General features: G+C 48.1%; 1 protein-coding gene across 1 annotated transcript; it reads right to left on the bottom strand.

The window, feature by feature from the left end:
- Positions 1 to 562: 562 nt before the first annotated feature.
- On the bottom strand, positions 563 to 20,394 carry NLRP8 (NLR family pyrin domain containing 8). The gene is given in 11 exon segments (XM_037053924.1): positions 563 to 692; positions 1,986 to 2,156; positions 4,168 to 4,338; positions 5,324 to 5,436; positions 7,706 to 7,862; positions 8,976 to 9,143; positions 10,385 to 10,555; positions 10,936 to 12,535; positions 14,586 to 14,660; positions 17,046 to 17,300; positions 20,340 to 20,394. Coding segments are annotated over 11 exon segments (3,066 nt in total).
- Positions 20,395 to 24,761: the final 4,367 nt, after the last annotated feature.

The following is a 24,761-nucleotide window of genomic DNA, read 5'->3' as shown; positions in this document are numbered from 1 at the left end:
CAGCCACCCAGCCACCCCAGCCACCCAGTCAGGGCAGAAACATACTCTTTTCTTTTTCAAATATTTTATTTATTTATCTTTAGAGGGGAAGGAGAGAATGAGAGAAATATCAATATATGGTTGCCTCTCATGTGTCCTTTGCTGGGAACTGGCCTGCAACCCAGGCATGTGGCCTGAGTGGGAATCGAACCGCAATCCCTGGGTTCTCAGGCTCGCGCTGAATCCACTGAGCTACACCAGCTGAGCTATACCAGCCAGGGCACATCCTCTTTTCTAAGAACTGATGTCTGAGTCTCCTGGTGAATACATGACATTCAAAAAGTTTCCAAACTGCATTTGTGTACATTTTAAATTAAATTCCCCCACTGCTTTAATAGGTGAGGCAGAAATGTGTAACCCCAGACCCTCCACACCTCCCAGGGAGCTGTTTGGGGGGCACCCCCCACACCATTTCCCAGGACTAACTGAGTCACCTCAGACTCGGAAGGCCCACAGAACACGTGTCCGATTTCGCAGGAATCATCAGGGAAAAAAGGTAAGGGGGTGTGGCGGGTCCCTGGGGTCAATTGGTCTGCGCTGCCCCATGAGAGCCCTCAATGTGCCAGTCCTGTACCACCTTCAGGATGGCCTCGTCCACTTCGGGGCCCTCCAGCTGGGCCATCATATCCACTCCAGAACTCTGTTTCTGCTCCCTGCAAAGCACAAAAACCGGGTTCTTTTCCACCCTGGAGAAGTGGGCAGAATCTCTAGGGCAGAACCCGCCCCCCCCCCAGACCCCTCTTCTCTGTCCTGAGACCAGTGGGGACGCTCTCAGGAGCTCAGGACCGAGTCCAAGTGCCTCAGTTCCACCACTCATGAGATGGGGTGGGCAGCTCCCCCAGAAGCCCCCTGGTGACCCTTCCCCTCTGTACACACTCTCGTGGGGTCCCCTTTCTCACTGACTTCCAGAACAGGGCAGAAATGATGTCACGTGTCTCCTTCAAGAGGAAGCAATAAAGACTCTGGCTCTATTTTGGAATCGCCCCTCACCAAGCTCCCTCATTCCAGAGGAAGCCAGCAGCAGCGTCAGGAACCACTTTATAAAGAGCTCACAGGCGGGGGCGGGGGTGGGGTGGGGTGGGGTGGTGCGCCCACCAGCAGCCACGTGGGTGACCTTTGGTCCCCATCGAACTGCAGTGAAGGACATAACTGAGCCTGCCTGGGACAGCAGGAGCTAGGACCAACCGATAGAACCCCTCCCGTATCTCAGGCTCAGAAACTTTGTAAGAAAAGGAGTGTGTGTGGTCTGCAGTTGCGAAGTGTTGCGGCAACCTGTTACAAAGCGACAGCTAGTGGATGCAACAGGCGGACTTGTAACCTTGACCCACATGCACTGCTGACTGAGGACATCATGGGGTCAGGGGCTGTGCAAAGTCTCTTACGGGTGCACTTCCCTTATTTTATTTATTTGTAGAGAGAGGGGAAAGGAGGGAGAAAGAGAGGGAGGGAAGCACACATGTGCGAGGGAAACACCCCTCAGTTGCCTCTCAAACGCCCCTTGCTGGCACTCAATCCGCTGAGCCATACCAGCCAGGGCATTTTTTTTTAAAATTCTTACCCAAGGAGAATCAATCCATGCTTATTGATTTTAGACAGAGGGGAAGGGAGGCAGAGAAACCTCGATCAGTTGCCTTTCACACGTGCCCCAACTGGGACCAAACCTGGAAGTCAGGCATGCGACTGACTAGGAATTGAACCCACAGCCTTTCCAATTATAAGATGATGCTACAACCAAGTGAGCCACACTGGCGGGGGGCAGGTGCACTTTCAGGTTGAAAAGAAATATAGCAGATAGGCAAATCCAGGTAACATCTTCCCTGACATCCAGGTAGGAGTTCGGGTTCGACCAGCCACAGAAAGAAGAGTATAGATCCCCAGGAAATGAGAGGAAGACAGTGGCAACGCCGACAGCGGCATCTCAGGTCAAGGACCCTGCCCAGACTTACAGAACGACCTTCGTGTTCCACGTCCTCTTCTGAAAAGACTCACAGAAAAGCTGCAAGCCCCTGAGCCCGATGTAGTTCCTGCTCAAGTCCAGATACCTGAGATGTCGGTGGGCCAGGAGCACGGAGTTCACGGCCTGGCAGCAACCGGAGGTGAGCATACAGGCCTCCAGCCTGTGGGACAGACAGACAGACGGCAGGAGAAGTCACCTCGCCCCACCTCCCGGAGCTGAGTCCCAAAACCGCACTCAGAGGGGAAATGTCCTTTCAGTGCCCGCCATGGGCTAGTTTGTCGTGTGTTTGGGGCGATTATTCAGACGGAGCCATGCAGTCCTGGACTCTGAGACAGTACAAGCCGTGTACCTCGTTCAAAAAGGGGAAGAGACAAGAACGAGCCACAGAACTCAAGGGACTCAAATAAGAACGGAAGAATGAAATAAACTGAGGGACGAAATAGAACCAGAGGCGTGGACACATGGAGTGGGCTGACAGCTGAGGGGCTGGGGAGGTGGGGCTGGATGAAAGAAGGTGAAGGGATTAGCCAGAGAATGTACATGCATGACCCACAGACACGACAACAGTGTGGTGGTGGCCAGAGGGACAAGGGGCAGGGGTGGAGATGGGCAAAGAGGGGGGAAGTGGGGACATCTGTAATAGTGTCAACGATAAACATTGAGTGTAAGCACTCATTTAGAAAATATGTATTTTTTAAAAAGAGTTTATTGTTTAGACAGAGGGGAAGGGAAGGAGAAAGAGAGGGAGAGATCAATGTGTGGTTGCTTCTCACGCGCCCCCTACTGGGGACCTGGCCCGCAACCCAGGCAGGTGTCCTGACTGGGAATCAAACCAGTGACCCCTTGGTTTACAGGCCGGTGCTCAATCCACTGAGCCACACCAGCCAGGGCTAGAAAAATATTTATTTGGCAGCACCTATGTGCTGGGCACTGCCCGGGGCTTTGATGACAACAGGAAAGAATGTTACACACTGTCTGTGGCGTCCTGGAAGTCATGGTTGATCAGGGTAGGGGGATGGCTAGGGAGAAGGAGACAGGAGAACAAAGAAATGTATTCTTTTGACCTTAAAGAATAGACAGCCTCCTATTTCTCCAGCAAAATGGGCTTACTTGGGGACAATAAAAAATTGGCATGAGGTGGATAAAGAAGTCAAGGTGCATGTATAGAATAGACTATGACTCAGCCATAAAACCAATGAAATCTTACAATTCACAACAGCGTGGGTGGACTAGAAAGTATGGTGCTGAGTGAAATGAGTCAGAGAAAGACAAATACCATATGGTTTCACTTACCTGTGGGATCTAATGAACACCATACACAGACCAACCAACCAGAAACAGACTCACAGGCAGAGAAAATAGATTGAAGGTTGCCAGACAGGAGAGGTGTGGGGGACTGGGTACAAAGGTGAACAGACGGAGAGGCACAAATCTGCAGTTACAGAACAGTCACGGGGATGCAAAGTACAGCAGAGGGAACAGAGTCGATAATATTGTAATAACGGTGCGTGACGGCTATTGGAAACACCAGGGGGGGCACTTTGTAATTTATGCAAATGTCCACCTACTATGCTGTACTCCTGACACTACAATAAAATAATATTAAGTGTCAACTACAGTAAAAAAATTTGAAGAATTCTTTAAAAAAAGAAAATGGGGCATTTGCACACAGTGCAATATTATTCAGCCATAAGAAAGAGCTTCTGTCATTTGGGAAAGTGTGGACAGACCCGGAAAGGCAGCTACTGGAAGAATTTGGCGCTTCTAACAACCTTCCAGGTGCTGTTTTCCCGTCTGAGGACCACACTTTGAGAACCAGCGCCCTGCAGCTCCCCAGCCCTCCAACCCCATGAAGGAGAAAACCCCAAAATGCACAGACTCCTCCAGATTCTATCCTGAGAGAGTTTTGTTTTTAAAGATTTTATTTATTTTAGGCAGAGGGGAAGTGAGGCAGTGGAATATCAATGTGTGGTTGCCTCTCACGTGTTCCCTACCGGGGACCTGGCCTGGACGGCAACCCAGGCATGTGCCCTGAGTGGGAATCGAACCAGCAACCCTTTGGTTTGCAGGCCTGAGCTCCATCCACTGAGCCCCACCAGCCAGGGCCTGAGGGAGTTTTACGGTGCCTTGTCCTGCTCCCCTCCCCCCCGAAAGAAACAGGGGTCACTCACTCAAGAACCTGCAGTGCAGAATCAGGGTTCAGCAGGGCCTCACAGAGCGGAATTACCCCATCATCCTTCAGGCTGTTAAACCCAAGGTCCAGACTTCTCAGGGTTTTATTCTGAACAAGAGCAGAGGCCATATCCCAACAGCAGCCAGAGGTCAGGTTGCAATTTCTCAGGCTGTGAAGAAAACACGTAAGGGAAAAACCAACCAACACATTCTTAGAGCTGACATCTTGTTTTTTGTCGTTGTTGTTTTTGTTTGTTTGTTTGGTTTTTGTATAATGGCTTTATCCAGATATCCTTAACACACCGTGCCATTCACCCATGGAAGGTGCACACAAGCATTGGTTTATAGGACATTGTACAGCATTTGCCATGTGGGGGTATTTTCATTCTCAGTTTCTCCCCTGCCCCTGCCCCACCCCACCCCGCTGTAGCATCTACTCATCGGCTTTCTGGGCATTTAAACAAAAGGACTAAAGTTAGATCTGAAAGAGCCAGCTGGGCCTCTGTGTTCGTTATAGCACGGCAGGTTTGCCTCTTGGGGACAGTGGAGGTAGATGGAACCATATGTTGTGGGGATTCGTGTCCGGCTTTTCTCATGGCCCCCGATGTTTTCAAGGTTCCCGTACATGGTAGCCCTCACCAGTACTTTGCTGCTTTTTAAAAAGATCCTCCCTTGAGGATATGCTCTTTGATTTGAGAGAGGTGGGGGGCAGGGGAGGGGGGAGAGAGAGAAGGAAAAGAGAGAGGGAGAGAGAGGGAGAGAGGGGAACATCAATGTGAGAGAGAAACATTGAGTAGGTGCCTCCAGTAACACGCCCCAGCTGGGCATCAAACCTGCAACCTTGGTATATGCCATGACCAGGATTTGAACCAATCACCTTTTAGTGTCTGGGACAATGCTCCAACCAACTGAGCCACCCAGCCAGAGCACAATACATATTTTGTTCATTGACAGTTAACATTCAATATTAAATGTGTTTCAGAAGTACACCCTAGTGATTAGACATTTATATCACTTATGACATGACCCCCCCCCCCCCGGTAAGTCAAGTCCCCACTTGGCTCCGTACACAGTGTTATTACAGTATTATTGACTACCTTCCCTGTGCTGGACTTCACATCCTCGTGACTGAGAAGAGAACCTCTGGGCACTTACACCAGCCTCTGGAGGGGACACTTGGCGTGTTGTAAGGCCACCCAAAGATCTTGGGCCCTTTCCTCCTTCAAGGGGTTCCCAGCCAAGCTTAGATGGGTCAGCCTCCGGCTATTCTCCAGGGGACAGATGAGGCAGTTATAGCGGAACAATGTGGGGTCACAGTTCTCCAGCCTGTGGGACAGAGACATGGGTAGGCAACTCCTGTCACCTGTGACTGGGTTTTGAAAAAAACATATACGTATATATTTAAATTCTTTATTTATTGATTATTTTAGAGAGAGAGGGAAGGAGAGAGAGAGAGAGAGAAACACCCATTCATTGTTCTATTTATTCATGCATTCATTGGTTACTTCTTGTACGTGCCCTGACTGGGAATCAAACTTACAACCTTGGCATGTCCAGACAATACACTAACCCACTGAGCTGCCCAGCCAGGGTCATGACTGGGTTTTCTGCCTCCTACTGAGTGATGGATCTTTCAGCGGGGATTTCCTCCTAAATGCAAAAGCCTCATTGTACCTCTGGGACCAGCTGTGAGGTCTCCAGGGATTAAAGGAGAGGACAGGAAGTTGGACGTGAGGACAGCAGACTGGAGGGATTGGGAATCAGGCAAACTGTGATACCAAGGGCCCAGGAGTGAAGAGACAGAGGTCAGCGTTGGAGGGATGGGTGTCAGATATGGACAGGGTCCAGGAAGAGACGTCATCCCACTACGTAAAAAAAAATTAAAAAAGAAAAGGAAAAAGACGCATTGAAGATATGAGCAGGCATTCATGGGCATTTGTATTGGAGAGTCTAAGATGAATAGCAGGGCCATGAAAAAATTTTTATGGGTCAGGAAAGAGATGTGAATTTGATATCTGGGGGAAGTGGAGGAGGGTATGGGGGGATAGTTGGTGATGGAAGGAGATTTGACTTGAGGTGGTGAACACACAGTACAGTGTACAGCTGATGTGTTGTGCAATTGTACACCTGAAATCTGTATAATTTCATTAACCAGTGTCACCCTAAAAAGTTAAAAATAAAGTAAAATGTCTACTTTCTGACCATGTAATTCCTCTTTTAGTAACCTATACCAAAGTAGTAATCCAAAATGCACAAAAATATTGTGATTTAAAAAAAAATAAAGCCCTGGACAGGTAGCTCAGTTGGTTAGAGAGTCATCCTGATATATAGGGTTGTGGGTTCCATCCCCAGTCAGGGCACGTACAAGAATCAACCAATGGGCTGGGTTGGGGAGGAGTGGTGGGGAGATAATGGAGACAACTGTACTTGAACAACAATAAAAAAAATGAAAAAAGAAGAAAATATAGAAAAGAAAGAACAAGAAAAGAAGAAGAAGAAAAAAGAAGCAACCAATGAATGCATGAAGAAGTGGAACAACAAGCTGATGTTTTTGTTCTCTCTCTCAGGTCAATAAGAAATATTTTTAAAAATAATAAAATGAAAAACAATGTGATATTATTTTCTGCCCAACAAGTTGACAGAAACAGGAACGAGAATACTGACAGTGATGTGTGTTGGGTGAGTGTGTGATTGTGAGTGTGCAAGTGTGTACATGCGATTGTGTGTGATTGTGTGAGCATGTGATTGTGGGTGTAGGTGTGCAATTGTGTGAGTGTATGGTTGTGTTGTTATGAGTGTGTGAGTGGGCACATGATTGTGCGTGCAATTGTGAGTGTGTGGTTGTGTGTGGTTGTGATTGTAAGCATGTGGCTGTGCGTGTAAGTGTGCAATTGTGTGCGTGTGTGAGTGTGCCACTGTGAGTGGGAGTGTGATGGTGTATGTGATTGTGAATGTGTGGTTGTGAGTGTGTGATTGTGTGTGAGTGCATGATTGAGTGTGAGCAGCCCACAGCTCCGCGGCACCCAGGACAGACACCTGCAGTGCCGCACATCTGTACAAACGTGATCACTGAGCAGCGGTGAGGAATGGGCCACGGGCACAACCGAACACAGACGGACACCAGCACGGGTGATCAGAAAGAGGACACACAGGGGACGAGGCCACCTAAGTGAAGTGCAGAGCCACACTGTGCGCTGTCCAGGGACACGTGTCGGGTGGCACCGTGTTCACACAAACGTAAGGCGCCCCATCGACCCAACTGAAGACGACGATCGTGGGGGCGGGTGGTGACTGGTGCAAACAGTGAGGGAGGGTCTAGTCTACAAGGTGGAGAGAGGATGCACCTGGACCATCAGAACTACATTCTAGGTATCAGGTGTGACTAGGTTTTGATGTACATATTCTGTCTCCGCTCAACACTCCCCTGACCCACCGCTCGAATTATTTCGATCATGAGACCCGAGTCCTCTCCACAAAACACACACGCACTAGTCCTTCCTAACAAACCAACAGCAGTCACAACACCCAGAAAAAGACTCACGATAGTCTCTCCAGTTGGGTCACCGACAGGTAATAGGCCCCTGAGTCGTCTAGGGAGCCATTGCCCAGCACGAGCGTCTTCAGGTGAGAGTTACTTTGGAGACTCCTGGCAAGGCTACGCAAACTCTTAGGGCTGACCGGGCAGTCTTCCAACCTGGGGGGGGTGGGACAAAAACACTGAAGCTTAGTTCCCGGGGAAAGCAGTGCCTCCAGAGCCACACACATCTCTCCGTGGTGACTCTCAGGGACTTCTGCATCCTCCCCGGCTGGGACGTCGGCATCCACTTCAGCAGAGTCACAGATTATAGCAGGAAAAGAATACACACTGCGGGGGGGGGGGCTGTCACTGGCCATCCCATAACTGGCTCAACTCAGCCCTTGACATTCAGTGGCAGCATGGTGACAATAGTTAACAAGACTATCTATGAGAAATTCGCTAAGAGAGTATTTCTTGTGTCTTCATCACACACAGAAAGGCGGGGGATATGCGGGGTGGTGGGTTGTGGGGGTCATGTAACAATGTCTATGTATGTTAAATGACCATGTGGTATGCCAGAAAGAAAAGAGGGAAAGAGAGGGAGAGAGAGGGAGAGGGAGGGAGGAATGGGGAGGGAGAGAGGAAGGGAGAGAGAGCGCTCTGGCCAGGTAGCTCAGTGGGTTAGAGCATCAAGCTGATACACCAAGGTTGCAGGTTCAACCCTTGGTCAGGGCACATACAAGAAACAACCAATGCCCTGGCTGGTGTCGCTCAGTGGATTGAGCGCGGGCCTGTGAACCAAAGGATCGCGGTTTGATTCCCAGTCAGGGCACATGCCTGGGTTGCAGGCCAGTTCCCAGCAGGGGACTCACGAGAGGCAACCATACATTGATATTTCTCTCCTTCTCTCCTTCCCTTTTCCTCTAAAGATAAATAAATAAAATCTAAAAAAAAAAAAAGCTCGAAGCTAAGCTAAAAAAAAAAAAAAGAAACAACCAATGAATGCATCAATAAATGGAACAACAAATGGATGTTTCTCGCTCTCTTTCTCTCTCTCACCCTGCTCTTCTTCTCTCTCTCTCCAATGGTCAGTAAGTAGACAACATTTTTTAACAGAAGGGTGAAACGGATTAAGAGAAAGATGACCTATATTAATACAAAATACTATCGCATGTCAACTGTAATCAACAAATTAAAAAATAAAGACATCTTGCAAGGTTGACTGACCATGGCACCCCCCACCTGGGAAAAGACCACCTGGGTGCCAGGTGGTCCGGGCTGCAGTCTTACCTCAGACACTGCAGAAAACACTGATGGTACTTCAAGACCATGCAGAGGGCTTCTATGGCCTCCTCTTGCAATGCCGTGCCCCGTATTTCCAGGTAGCTCAGACGCTGGTTCTCCATCAAGACGAGGATTAAATCTTCAGTCACCAGGGAGCGATGCACGTGCCTAAGACTGGAGGGGTAAGGCTGTGTCCAGTTATAGGAGGGTATCACCAGCTAGTTAGTTCTTTTGACACTATGTTACCCAGGTATAACGGATATACCCCAAAATGCATGAGTCCTGTATTTAATGCATCCAATTCCAGCGGCTGGGACACGTGCATGTGCCTGTGAAACCATCACTGCCATTGAGTGGCTACTTAGTGCTTTTCTTCCTCCAGCTTTACTGAAATATCATCAACGTATAACAATGTATACATTTAAGGCTTGATACATTTATATACTACAGTGAAGACCTCCATCATGCCACATAATTACTATTCTATAGCAACTTTGGAGTGTATAACACAAATCACCCTAACCCCCATGCGAACCTGCCACCTTTTGGTGGTTTTTTTTTTGCCCCCACAGGGGCTGCACCTGTCTGCATTCCCACCAACAGGGCACGAGGGTTCCTCTTTTCTCCACATCCTACCCAGCACTCCTTGTCTGTGCATTTCTGGATGGTAGCCATTTGGGGACCGGTGTGAAATCTCACTGTAGTTTTAATTTGCATTTGTCTGATGATTAGTGCTGGTGAGCCTCTTTTTCCATACCTAGGGGCTCTCTGTATGCCCTCTTTGGGGAAAAAAATAATCTCCCTTATAAGTGGAATCTAGAGAAAAGCAAAACTCACAGAAAAAGAGATGAGGTTGGTGGTTATCAAAGGCAGGGGCTGCTGGGGGAGCCGGGTGAAAAGTGTCAACAGGCACCAGCTTCCAGTGATAAGATAAACGGGTCCTGAGGGTGACGTGAAGCTGGGGGACTTCAGTGAACACCGCTCAGTGGCATATTGGAGAGTAAGTAGCTCAGAGAGTAGAATCGTCTTGTCACGAGAAACATTTTTTAAAAAGGCCTCACCTGAGGACGTTTTTTTTAAAAAGTTGGAGAGAGAGAGAGAGTAAGAGAAACAGGAGGCATCAGTTGCTGTCTGTTTGTGCTCCAACCAGGTATCAAATGAACCCCAACCCAGGTATGTGCCAACTGGGGATTGAACCCCCAACCTTTAGGTATACAGGATGATGCTCCAACCAACTGAGCCACCTGGCCAGGGCAGAAACTTTTTTTTTTTTTTTTGGTCACTGCACGAGGTGGTGGATGTTAACTAAACCTACTGTGTGCTTTGGGACAGTATGGAGGAGGCTAGAGGGTATGAACACTCAGGGAGTGACACAGACAGAGCACACAGTCAGCCAGCCTGAGTCGGGGACTCACATCAGTCTCCGCAGTTTACACTGGGGGTGCTTCAGTGCTTCCGAAAGAACTCTCACTGTGTTGGGCTCCAGGACACTGTCCGTCAGAGTCAGGGCTTCCAAATCCTCGTGTGTCCGGAACACAGAGCAGAGGTCCTGCCACCACTGAAAACGCTGATTGTTGCCTTCCGGTCTGTGTGGAGTGGAGAGGGCCGGAAAGGGTGCATGGTTTGGGGAGTAAACCAGGGAAAACCAGCCAGTGAACCCAGAGCTGGCGGCCCCTATCCTGGAGATGAGAACAGATCCCTGATGACTCTGGTGAAGATTCCCTGGTTAAAAAGTGCCCAGAGGAGTCAATCCATGATTCCTCATTCTATTCCAAGAAGGTTCCTAGCCTCAGGTAAGGACACCTGTGTTTTCCCAGGAAGGTTCCTGGACTCAGGTAAGGACACCTGTGTTTTCCCCAGGAAGATGCATGGCTTCCCACAGCCCTAACCCTAACCCTAGATGCCTGGGATAGTTTTGCAAGGTCTCAGAGAAGGCAGACTGGCGGGGTGAGGCTAGATCACTCACCCAGCAGAAGAAAACGCACAGGGGTGAAGACTGCTCGCCTTGGCCACAGTCAGGGAGATGCTCAGTTCCATCTCCTGCAAATGTTGACAGTGCCTGAGGCAGAAGGCGGACACCTGCAAGTCCTTATTTTTATTGATGATCAAGGTCACTTTACGACAATCATGCAGGATCTGACTCACAAACGCCTGCTTCTGGGTCTCATACAGACAGAAGAACAGGTGCGGGACCCCATGGTGCATGGTGGGCAGGCCACACCCCTGCCACAGGGCTGCTCCCTTCAGTAATTCCTTCTTATTCCCCAAGGACAGATTGCATCCAAAGGACCGCTCCACTGCCAGGGCACAGGTCTCATTGAAGAGGCCGAACAGAAATACCGCCATGTGGGCAAGGTGGTTTTTCTTGCTCCCTGGGTTTTCGACCAGGGTTTTCATGTGAGCCTGGTCCAGCATCTGAAAATCGGGGAGGCGTTGAGGGAAGCAGAGGACATACAACAAGGCTGCAAAAAATTCCTGGAAGGTCAGGAGGGCAAAGGCATAGTGGTCCTCACGGCCAGCAACCCTTCGAAGAATGTTCACCTTGAGGAGTGCAGCCACGGCCGTCGTGTCCAGCTTGGCCTGCTCAAGGTCCTTTTTACCAAACACCCACCGCCTGTTCCACATCCCATCTGCTGCCAGGCTACAGAGACCTGCCAACAGTTCCCGCTGAGGGTCACTGGGAAGGCTCCCAGCCAGATTGGGAAACACGCTAGACAGGCAACAGGCAAAGACGGCGGTGGCGTTTGGGAACACCTGGGCCAGATTGGCACCTCCCTCCATCTGCTCTTTCAGGCATGAACAAACCAGCCAGCAGATCACAGGAACATGGCACATAGGGAAGAGGATGGGGTTTTTCATGGCGAAACACAAGGCTTCCTTGGCCTGCCCCTTGTTGCCAAAATACGTTCTGAAATACTGGGCTTTTTCTACCTCATTGAACCCCATGAGTGTTAGGACAAAGGGAGACTTCAGAAACGACACAGCAACTCTCCAGGAGGACAGCCTCAGCAGGAGCAGCAGCGTGGCCTCGGGGAGCATCCTTTTGCTCAGCAGACTGGCCAGGAGGACAGACGCCGGCAGCTTCTGGCTCCAGTCCTCACTCAGGTCCTCTGGGCGATCTGTGAGGGTCACCGTCAGCTCCTCAAAGCCATCCAGGATGAGCAGTAGTCTCTCTGGCTTAGACATAATCTTGGGCATGAGAGTCTGAGACCCCGGCCACTGGCGTGACAGCAGCTGACACAGGCTCTGCTCCTCGTCCTGGGCCACGTCGCAGCAGTTGAGGTAGAAAGCGTACCAGAACTTTTGGCCATAGAAAGTGTTTCTTGCCCACTCCAACATCAGCTGGTGGGCCAGGGTTGTTTTTCCCACCCCAGCCACTCCCAGCAGGACAACCGTCTTGGGCGGTCGACCTTGAGGTCTCCTGGGAAGGAACAGACATGATAAAAGCCTCTGGTGCATGGTTATGTCTTGGTAGAGGAAGTCCACTTGGTTCCCAGGCCACGTGGTCCTGTTCCCCACCGGGGAATACTGACACTTCACATACAGTCGGTAGTTCTGTATTTCATCTAGGTTAGTGAGATGGGAGAGATACAGGTGATACCATCAGGGTTAATTGTGGGAACTCACTGAGCCTTACCCCTAGCTGGGTAGCTCAGCAGGTTAGAGCATCATCCAGTTACTCCAAGATTGTGGGTTCAATTCCCATTCAGGGCGCATACAATAATCAACCAGTGAATGTGTAAATAAGTGGAGCAACAAATTGATCTCTCTTTCTTTCTCTGTCTGTCTAAAAACAACAAAGAAAAGTTAAAAATTAAAAAAAGAAGAAGAAATAAAACAGCTTTAAGTTCGCCAGCAAGCCCCACCATACACTCGCCTAAATGGAACACTTGTCTGGAGAGTGGGACTCAGTTAAGAACTACAAGTCCCAGAAAAGTCAACTTGAAGTCAACCTAAACCAACCAAGGACCGCTATGGACATGAGATATGGGGGTAGGTGGCTGTCAAGCTGTTGACATTGGTATGTTGGGTCCACAGCTTCAGGGCCAACGGGAACCGTGAGTTTTTTGGCCCATTCTCCATGTGTCTTGACTTACAGATAGAAGATTTCCATTCCAGCTTTATGTCATTTCATTTCAGAGTAGAAATGATGGGGAGATGGGACCTGCTAAGAGCTCCTGTCTGCTTTTACCCTCAGGCACAGTCTGCTTACAGCTCATGGCCTGGGACTGTCACCCTGATGTCAAGAGAAGCTGAAGATAAGTATTTCCCTTGGGGCTGGGCACTTTTTACCTGTTAGCACATGAGAAAGCTGATGAGAGGCAGATAGGATTGGTCACACACCTTCATCTCAACCTGCGATTCTCTGTCTCTGCCTTGCCCTCAACGACACACTTCACAAATTAGAAATGGCGCCTGGCTCCAGCTATATCCCCTCGGATGGGCGGGAAGATACTACAAGATGTCTGAGAACTACTAAGTCTTTGGCTTTAGGACTTCATGCCAGTCAGAGAATCTCTTCGCTATCTCTAATATTGAAGTAGGATGTATGACCCGGGCTGAGCCCACAGTGTTAAAACTGGTAGCTCTTGCCCTGGCCGGGTGGCTCTGTCTAATGCACCAGAAGTTTGCAGGTTCCATTGCCGGTCAGGGCACATACCTAGGTTGTAGGTTCGATCCTTGGTTGGATCCTTGGTTGGGGCACATGGGAGAGGCAACTGATTGGTGTCTCTTACATTGATGTTTCTCTCTCTCTCTCTCAAATCAGTGCACATATCCTTGAGTGAGGATTAAGAAAAATAAAAATAGTCCTGGCTGGTGTGGCTCAGTGGATTGAGCACCGGCCTGTGAACCAAAAGGTCGCTGGTTTGATTCCCAGTCAGGGCTCATGCCTGAGTTGTGGGTCAGGTCCCCAGTAGGGGGCGCGTGAGAGGCAACCACACATCAATGTTTGTCTCTCTCTCTTTCTCCCTCCCTTGCCCTCTCTAAAAACAAAGGAATAAAATATTTAAAAAAACACTAAAAAAAAAGAAAGAAAAAAGATATCCACTGTATTTGCCCACCTACCCACCATTCCTGTTCTGGCCCCGATTTTTCTCTGGAGAACCCCTTTCCACTCTCTCAGTCTGAAACAGTGGGTGGGGGCTGGTCCTTCCACCGAGCTACCTCACACACATGCTAGCCAATCTCAGCTGACCAGAGCATTGCAACGACCTGCTCCATGGATGAGCTCCTGCCCTCAGCTCCTTCAGCAGAGTCTGTTTGGGGACACTCTTATTTCTGCTAGTGTTACCATGATGGTACCACCTGTGCTTAAGCAGCTGGGGGCACAGGGGTTCACTGTACAGGGGGAGAGGCCCCTCAGGACTAAATCCACTAGAAGGGAGGGGGCTAGGACAAGAGAAACGAGGTCACCAGGATGCAGTCTGACCCCCTACATCCGTCCCTACAGGTGGGGTGGCTGGGCCTCCTAGTTAGATGAATCCACAACTGCCCTTGGTTCTGATGTTCTGACTCACGGGAGAGACACCATTGACAATCCCCCTCACATCCGAATTTCTCTTCTCAGCCCATAGCCCACTCTCCTTGAGGGCTTCTCACCACCCCGGCACATACCAGATTCTTCTGCCTTCACGTTCATTTGTGTTCCTCTGGAGTTCAGATCCTCTGGCTCCAAGTAAGGTAGGATGCCTGGAACAGACCCAGAATGAAGCTGTCCCGTGGGAGTGAGAAGATTGACAGAGGGGACAGCAGTGGCCACACCACTCAAGTATCTCACTCCGTGGTCCAGGGAGAAGAAAATTAGCTAGACCTCACCGTGACCCCAGAGAGCGAGGAAATGGTGCTGTTTCCTGAGGGACTGAGGAAGGTGTTCAAGACCAGACACGTTCATCACCCAGCCAGATGCTAGGGTTGAAATAGAGACACAGACTCTCATACGTGTATACATATGTAAAATACACGCACACTTGAATATCTATGTGGATGTCCACAACTGTGTATGTATGTGTACAAATCTATGTGTGCATTTATTTGTATATAAAAATTATATGTACTGGCCATTGATTCTTGTTATTCATCATCATTATGTTCTACAAAATCACTGTTAGCACTGAATGAACCAACAGAGACCCATCATTCCAAGGCAAACACAGGGTTTGAGTCCTGTAGCCTCTGGTTACAATGTTTCTATAAACCTTTTCATACATAACCTTGGTCTATATGTGCTTTTGTCTTTTTGGTTTATTTTGCTTTTAAGATTTTAAAATTATCACTGACATTCAATGGTATACTACCCGGCCATAAAAAAAGAGAATGAAATCTTACCATTTGCAACCACATGGATGGACCTAGAAGGTATCATACTCAGTGAAATAAGTCAAACAAAGAAAGACAAATGCCGTATGGCCTCACTTATACTCGTATGTGTGTTTTTGTTTAAAGATACCTTATTTGCTCTGACTGGTGTGGCTCATTTGGTCGGGCATCTTCCCGCAAGCCAAAAGGTCACCGGTTTGATTCCCAGTCAGGGCACATGCCCACGTTGCTGGTCCAGTCCCCAGTTGGGGCAACCAGTCAATGCTTCTCTCCCTCTCTTCCTCCCTCCCTTCCCTGCTCTCTAAAAAAATAAATAAATTTTAAAGTGTACAATTCCAAAGTGAAAAAAGAAGACACCTTATTCAATTTATATGGTAGATTCATTCACTTTGAATGCACAGCCAATAGCACTATGACCAAAGTCGGAACAGAGCTCACCTAACACACGTATTTTCTCCATGGGGCACATCACAGCCCCCCTGAGATCAGGACACTGGCCAGCACCACTATGCTTGGGGGTCACGTGCAACAGTGATACCACCACCAAGAAGCACACACGCAAAACACATGGCACCCAATAGACTGTGGGCTGGACACTTGTTTCCAGGATGGGAGATGAGGCAAGAAGACAGAGTGACACCTCATTCAGTTGGGAAGGTGCCTGTGCACATTTCTCACCACTCCGTGCACGTCTCTGAATGAGTCAGACAGCACCTTGCATATTGATTTGAACTTGCAAATAAATTTTTAGTGAGTAGGAGAATCCACAAGTTCTCAAGGTCAACTACGTAGAGAAACATATAAAATACATGCATATGCATCCATATACATCTAGTTGCATGTATTTTACCCTCTTCCCATTTCCCCGCAGGGTCTAGTCAATACCGATGTCTTGGGCATAAGGGTTTCCTGGTTTCCGATTCTGTTTTCCATTCCCACTCCCTCCTCCTCATGCGTGTAGCTGCTTCCTCATTGGTTAGGTCCCAACCTTAGTATCACTTCATCCAAGGAGACTACCTGGGGCACCTGATCCAAAGCAGGTCCCTCTTCCTGGTCAAGGATTGTCTCTTCCTTCAAACATCAGTGCACCTATGACATGCTAGGTACCGAGCCAGGTTACGGGATGACCGTGGCCAATGAGAAAGATGAGGGACCGCACCACCTGCTGTGTGGGTTTGTGAATTGTGTGGTTCATGTTTTCTCCATTCTCATCAGTGTTTGACAACGTGTACTGTCAGCTGTTGGAAGAGGTGTGTTAACGTCTCATGCCTTTCTTATGGGTTTGCCTACTGTTTTTTTTTCTGTGTGTGTGTGTCTTTGAAGATGTGTTGTTGATAGAGAAATTTTCAGTTTCAATCCCTCCTGTGGAATCGAACCCCTTTATCACTACGAAACGGCCCTTGTTAGTCTTTAATTTGCTTGCCTTCGACTTTAGACTGCTGATCTCACCGTAACTACACCGGCTTCTTCTGTTTAGTGATTTCATCACAGCATGAAAATCACATGTTTTCTTACCATTTTACTTCCAACTGCTCCATGTCTTGGTCTCTCTGTGTTCGTCTCATATAAGCGGTAACTGGTTAAGTGTTTTTAAATATGTCAATAGGATAGTCTTTGCCTTTGGGGGTCAGGGTCAGGGTCATCATCTCACTCCCACTACTTGCTCTCTTGTTCAAGTGGCCAGTACAGGTGGCCCGTAAAGCCTTTAGTTCTTCAGCACCCAGGCCCATCCTGTTAACATCCCAGATGACCACTCACCTTGTAGCTCCCTCTGTACCCGAAAGCACAGTGTCATCTGGTTCATCTTGGCAAAGATGTCATGAGTCACATCCCAAGCTAGTCGTCCGGGGAAGCACTCCATCAGGAGATGAATCACCTCCCCCCAGGTGGCTGTCTTTACCTGGTCCCAGGTGATGCGGACCGAGTCAGCCCTAGGGTTCTCATCCACTAAAAGTTGCTTGAACCTTTGTAGCTCCTCCTTGCTTAGGTAGAGCATGTACAGCATGACCCCATCTTTGAAAGGGGAGGAGAAGGAGAACGAGGATATCAAGGATGAGATAAAAGATGGAGAGGAGGAGGAGGTGGAGGTGGTGGTCGAACCAGAATCCACACTCACACTCATCTTCACTCAAGTCCAAGAACCTCAGGCACCACTGACTGATTAAAAAAAACTGACCAATCAGAAGACAGAACGGACAAGACCTGTGGAGACATGAAATTATAAAAAAATGAAAACACTACCCAAGAGGACAGATTTATTTAATCTATATTTTGGGGATCCTAGCGTGTACCTAGGACTCTCTTTACTTCCTGAGCTCAAAGATTCTCTTTCCTGTGGAAAAGCTTGGTAGCCTATCCAGCATTAGGGCTCAGTACTGAGACTCGAATCTGCCTGGTAGATCTCTCTCTCTCTCTTGTCTTTTTCAAATCCTCAACTGAGGACATGGTTACTGATTTTTAGAGAGACAGAAAGGGGAAGAGAGAAACATCAGTGTGAGAGGACATTGATCAGGTGCCTCCTGTATGCGCCTCAACTGTGGATTTGAACCTGCAACCTAGGCATGCGCCCTGACTGGAAACTGAACCTCCGACCTTTTGGTGTATGGTACGATGCTCCAACCAACTGAGCCACCAGGCCGGGTCTGTAGTTCTTATTCTCTGTGCCACTTATAAGCGAGGCAACATCCCTTCTTTAGTTAACCACAGAACAGCTCTGTGCCTCTTTTCTCATCTTTGATACTTGGGTCATGTCATGCCTACTCACGAGGCTGTGAGGATTCTCAGAGATAACTCCACAAGGACCTTGAAAGCAGTTCCTGGCACATCGTAGCAAACATTACTCAGCGTTTATTTTTACTCCATGGTTATTTTAAAAAGTGCCTGGAGTCGAAGGCGCGTTAATCCCCACTACCCACGCCCTCCACTCTACCACCTTTCTTTGTCTTCTTCTACCATGTAGACTGTGGACAAAACTGGAATGTGGAGAAGAAAGGACAGAAGAAGGAGGTCCCTACCAGGAGATGGGCTTTCTTCTTGGGCCACCTGCTACTCCCATACTATTGCTTCTCTGAGCTACCTTTAATGAGTATGTTTTAACTCTCATCCTCATCATCGGAGAACTTTCTGGTAGCTTTCCTTAAGTCATCACGTACTGAGCACTGACTCAGAAGCTTTATCTGTCTTTGGGTCATTGCGATGGTGTCGTATCATCACAAGTTGGCTGTTGTGATGGCCTCTCCTGAAGTAAGCACTCCACCCTCACCTCCATTCTTGAAATCTGTCACTTCTGAATCCTGGCTGCTTCCTGCTCTACTCTCTGCCTCCCTGTTTGTCTTTCGTGGCTATCTTCCTTTTTTAGGTCTTATCTGCGAATGGCTACCGTAGACCTCTGAGCACCTGGGGACCTGTGACATCTCTTTGGGTGTAAGGATTTTACTAGATCTGACAGTCACACTCTGACATCTGGAAGAAAAAAAAAGTGGGGGGCGGGACTTAGGTCTTCCCTCGGGGACAGAAAGACCAGGTTCCAGAAATTGGTAAGGATTTTTATCAATGGAACAGAGCTGGTCCTTCCCAAAGGTGAATTTCTAGCCTTTGCGTTTTTGACACGGGCCAGTGGCACTTGGTGAACTCGTGTCCTTGATTGTAACTGTGAGAAAGGAGAGAAAAAACAAAGGAAAAAAACCCCCCACTCACCCATGAAGAAAATTAGGCTTCCTGGCTCCTTCCTGTCAAAAACATCTGGCAAAGCACAAAGAAAAAGCACTTGGTCCGCCCTGCCCCAGCTCTGATATATTGGCTCAGGGACCCCTTCCCATTGGTTGGGACTGGGCCTGCTTTGCATTGATTTGCATAGATTGGCAAGCTTAGCATAGGTGGCTCAGAAGTGATGAGGGGCCGCTGGCTGTGCGGACAGGTGCTTCTGATCATCGGTGAAAGAAAGCATATTCTGCCTCTGAGATTCAGAACAAGCGATTTCAGTCAGTGACGGGTTTGGAGAGCTCCCCGCATCCCCAGGGTCTGCCCAGACACTCTGCTTCCCATTTGGAAACATCTAGAAGGATTTACTGAACAATGTTGTTCACCAGCGCAGTCTTCCCTACTCGGGGTGTAATTCTATCGAGCAAAATGAGGGCCCGGGGGTCACCAGGACCCAATTGGAGGCCTAAAGCCTTGGACCCTGTCAAAGGGACAGGGGACAGACTTGGCGCATGCCCGTTACTAGTACTTTTTCCTCTGTTTTGTCGGATTATGCAACAAGGTAACCACTGCCGTACAGTTGTACCTGTTTCTTTCCAATTCCTGATTAATTAATTAATTGGGAATCAATAGAAGGAGCCCAATCCCGTGTTTCTCATTGAAGCCGTGATTCCGTATCAGAATTCAATGTTCCTGGTGACTCTGTAGAATGCAAGTCTCCTGAAGAATGAGAATGGGCCGTACTTGCAGCGGCAAATTCATTAATTACAGTTAGCACATAATGTTGTATTAGTCTCAGGTGTACAGCATAGCGATCCGGTATTTACATACCTTACTTACAAAGCGATCCCCTTGGTAAGTTTAGTGCCCACCTGGCTCCATCCGTAATTATCACAATATCATTGTCTCTGTTCCCTGTGGTGTACTGTACATCCCTGTGACTGTTTTTATAACTGGCAATTTGAACTTCTTAATCCCGTCACCTTTCCCACCCACTTTTTTCTAATTCTTTTTGTTTAGTTGATCACTTACACTTTACAGTCCATATTCTATTAGTTTTAGGTGTACACATATCGTGGTTAGATAATCATATACTTTGTGACGTGACCCCCCTGATAATTCTAGTGTCCACCTGACACCACACAGAGTCATTACGATATTACTGAGTGTATTCGCTGGAAACACTATGAAGAAAATGAACAATAGAACTATCGTATGACCCATTGATTCCATTTCTGGGTGTTTAGCCAAGGAAATTCAAAACACTAATTTGAAAAGATGTATGCGTGCTTTCTCATTCTTACACCTTTTTCCAATGGCTCCCTGATTGCCGATTTAAAATGGCTCATTTACACTTAAAGTCGTGGAAGTTGTTGACGAACACCTCCACTGTCTGTGGGGGTGGCATTCCGACTAGCCTGCAGGGCTTCCGTGGGAAAGTCTTCAGGTCCATGATGAAATGGTTTCAGTGTTGGGGTTACTGGAGCTGGGAGAAGACAGTTGACATGCATGGGGCTGCCTCTGTGATTTTACTGATTTCCTTTTAATTTTATTTTACAATTTATTGAGAGAGAGAGAGAGAGAGTGAGCATGAAACATCGATCTGTCGTCCCACTGACTGATGCATTCATCGGCTGATCCTCATAGGTGCCCTGACTGGGGATGGAACCCACAACCTTGGAATAGCAGGATGAAGCTTTAACCCACTGAACCACCTGGCCAGGGCCAATTTGATTTCTCAGTGGCAGTTTTCATTCAATGGTATTTCTGCCTCTGATCTTAAAGCCTCCTCCCCTCTCTCTTCCTCACCTTTCATTGGGGTATGTGAGCTCCCCGCTGCTTGGGGGAGGTGCTCAGATCAATGGCTTTTTGCTGGGATGGAGGACTCCATTTACATGAAGATGCTTTGGATTTTAGTTGGAAGGCCATCTCTGCCCCCCTCTGGGCTAGCAGGTGATTTACACCTGGAGGGGAAGGGGTCAGAGCTAATAGGCTGCAGCCCGGTGTTGGTGGCTCCCGACCTATCAGGAATTCGTCTGAATCTCTCCAGGGGGGGCGGGGAGAGAGTCACGAACCAGATGCCTACCAACAGACCCCTGAGGAGGCTGCGGTCGGCCTGGACACCCGAGGGCCTGTCACAGGCTGGGAAGGGAGTGGAATTGACTTCTCCCAGGTCCCCAGTACGGGGGGGCTTCGGGACACTTGTATAATATTTGAAGCCTGATTGGTAAGTGGCATCTCCTTTCTCTTCTGCTCCAACCCTTTCTCCAACCTGGCATTCCTCCCTTTCTCGGACCTGGCTGGCGTTTTCTTTTCTTTCTTTTTTAAACACAACTTTATAGAGGTACGAAACCAGTACATATTTATTTTTTTAAAGATTTTATTTATTTATCTTTAGAAGGGAAGGGAAAGAGAGAGGGAGAGAAATCTTTCGTGGGCCCCCTGCTGGGAACTGGCCTGCAACCCAGGCATGTGCCCTGATTGGGAATCGAACCTCGATCGTCTAGTTCGCAGGCCCGTGCTCAATCCACTGAGCTACGCCAGCCAGGGCACCAGTACGTATTTAAAGCGTGCAATTTGGTGAGTTTGCACACAGGCGTTCCCCTGTGGAAGCATCACCACAATCAAGGAAGTAGACATATCTCTTGCTTCCAGAAATTTCTTTGTGACTTTCTTTGTGTGCATGGGATAACAACACCTAAAATATAGGATCTACCCTCTTAACAAAATTTTAAATGCCAATACAGTTATTTTAAAATCCTCACCTGAGGGTATTTTAAGAAAAATCTTCACCCAAGAATATGTTTATTGATTTCAGAGAGAGAGAGAGAGAAAGAAACCATTGATTGTCTCTCACACGCGCCCGAGCTAGTCATCAAATCCACGACCTAGTCATGTGCCCGACTGGGAATTGAACATGCAACCTTTTGGTGTATGTACATGAACATGGGCTGCATGTTCAATGTGATGCTCCAACCAACTGAGCCACCCAGCCAGGGCAACAATACAGTTCTGTTGACTTGGCTGTATAGAAGACCTCTAGAACTCATTTAATTTGTAAAACGGAAACTTCACACCGTGAAATGCACACACACGGAAATTTAACCCAGCCTTACGTGGGTTAAACGTGGGTTTAACCCCTTCTGTGAGGCATCCGAAGAAACAGAGGCAGCCGTCCAGCAGCAGAGAAATCTGAGGATGTTTCCCAGGAGGTGGGGGGCAGGGTGAGCCGGGAGTTGTGGCTACTCGCTGTTTTCTGCATCGGATGCAGGAATTTGTTGCAGGCCTCATTTCCTCTCATTAAAAGCTTCCTGCCTCCTGGACCCAGGAGATTTCANGAGCCACCCAGCCAGGGCAACAATACAGTTCTGTTGACTTGGCTGTATAGAAGACCTCTAGAACTCATTTAATTTGTAAAACGGAAACTTCACACCGTGAAATGCACACACACGGAAATTTAACCCAGCCTTACGTGGGTTAAACGTGGGTTTAACCCCTTCTATGAGGCATCTGAAGAAACAGAGGCAGCCGTCCAGCATCAGAGAAATCTGAGGATGTTTCCCAGGAGGTGGGGGGCAGGGTGAGCCGGGAGTTGTGGCTACTCGCTGTTTTCTGCATCGGATGCAGGAATTTGTTGCAGGTCTCATTTCCTCTCATTAAAAGCTTCCTGCCTCCTGGACCCAGGAGATTTCACAGTTTAAAAAAACAAAACAAAACACCTTTCAACTGAATTTCTCCATTCCTGTGTTTTCTCCCATCAGGGCTTCTGCCACCACTGTGTTCCTTTTCATGCTCTGGATTCAATCTGATGGATCCTTCATGCTTCGTGCACGAAGTTCTTTTTACTCACGTCCCTTCTTGTTTGGCTCAGGGTGTCATCCCATGGTGCCCTGGAGGGTCCCTTCTCGTACTCTGTGAGACACGGAACTCTAATTTCAGTCAACCTTCGTCATGCATGGATTCCACATTTGCAAATTCACCTACTTGATAAAATGTATTTGTATCCCCCCCAATTAACGCTCGGGTGCTTTCTCCCCTTGTTCTTGGACATGTGTAGAGCGCTGGAAAATCCGTCTCATTGCTCCATCTCTCGTTCTCTGTACACGTGTCCTTCCACGTGGGTCGGTTTGGTGGTGTGGTTTGCCTTTCTGGGCTTGTTTTGGGGTGCCGTCCCGGGTTCCCAGGAAGTGGGGTCTGGTGTGTCGAGTGTGCAAAGGCTGCGGTGGCGTGTACGAAGAAAGCTGGGTGGTAGACAGGTTTCCTTCAGGTGCGAGGGAGCGCGCAGTTGGCCCTGAGTTTAACATTAACAAAACAATACGTAGTCAATAAGGCACCTTTAAACAGAGACTCCCATACCCCAAGGTGGTGTATTTGTTGGTTGACAAAAATGTGACTAGAAGTGCGAAGGAACGGGATTCATAGTGGAAGCTATGGTTCCGCAGTCATTAATTAAGTATTCCTGCTGAGTTTTTTGGAAAAAATTATTTATTATTATTTTTTAGAAGTAGGCACTTATTTACTTTTAATGGATTTTAGAGGGAGAGGCATCGCTGTGTTGTTCCACTTATCTATGCATTCCTTGGTTGGTGAAAACATTATTTTTTATTTATTGATTTTAGGGAGAGAGAGGAAAACCTTGATTTGTTGCTCCACTTATTTGTGCATCTATTGGTTGCTTCTTGTATGTGCCCTGACTGGGGATTGAACCTACAATCTTGGTGTATCAGGATGACGCTCTAACCAACTGAGCTACCCAGCCAGGACTACTTACTTATTCCTAATCATGGTTGACATGCAATAATGTATCAGTCTGGGGTTCCCGGTGACTTACGAGTTGGACTATTTTAGATTCCACGTATAAGTGAAATCATAGGGTCCTTGTCTTTTCTCTATCCGGCTTATCTTGCTTAGCGGAACGCCCTCTAGGTAGGGTCATCCACGTTGTTGCAAACGGCAGGACCTCCCTCCTTATGGCCAAGTCATAGTCCTCCGTGTGTGTCTCTCCTTTTCTCTCCTGCATTTTCTCTACCCCTCTGTCCACAGACATTGAGGGAGTTTCCAGTCTAGGCTCTTGTGAGCAAGGTAGCAGATCTTCGTTCTATGGGCTGGTCCCTGCCAACCCCCCCGCCCCCAGCCTGAGGGACGTTCCTGTCGCTGGTTTACAATGGTCTCCCTCCTTTACGCCTTTGCTCTCCTTAGTCTCCCTCCCCTCCCCCACGTCTCTGACGTCACTAACTCCGAGGTTCTTTTTTATTCACGTTTAGAGTGAATCCCCTGAATTTGAAGTTCAGTCTAGTCTTGAATCAGTAAATGTGCTAGGACAGGGCTTTTAGATTTATTGTAAGTGAGAAAATACTTATTTCTTTTTTTTTCCATCACCATTTATCCCCCCATACCCTCTTCTACCTCCCCTCATCTCTCCCCCACAATCATCACACTTGACCTAATAATATTATATATAAAACACTACATATTATATTTCATGTCGTATATTCTATATATAACATTGTTCTATATTATAGGTAAACACTATATATATATATATATTTTAATTTTATTTATTTATTTATCTTTAGGGGGGAAGGAGACAGAGAGAAACATCAATGTATGTTTGATTGCCTTTCGTGGGTCCCCTGCTGGGAGTTGGCCTGCAGGGAACCTGCCCACAACCCAGACATGTGCCCTGACTGGGTATCGAACCGCGATCCACTGGTTCGCAGGCCTGCGCTCAATCCACTGAGCTACGCCAGCCAGGGCTAAACACTATATATTATA

This window comes from Sturnira hondurensis, unplaced genomic scaffold, assembly GCF_014824575.4.
Source record: "Sturnira hondurensis isolate 20B ecotype Veracruz unplaced genomic scaffold, ASM1482457v3 Scaffold0008151, whole genome shotgun sequence".
Taxonomy (NCBI): Eukaryota; Metazoa; Chordata; class Mammalia; order Chiroptera; family Phyllostomidae; genus Sturnira; species Sturnira hondurensis.
Note: the sequence above shows the minus strand (reverse complement) of the source record. Positions and strands in the feature narration are given on the sequence as shown.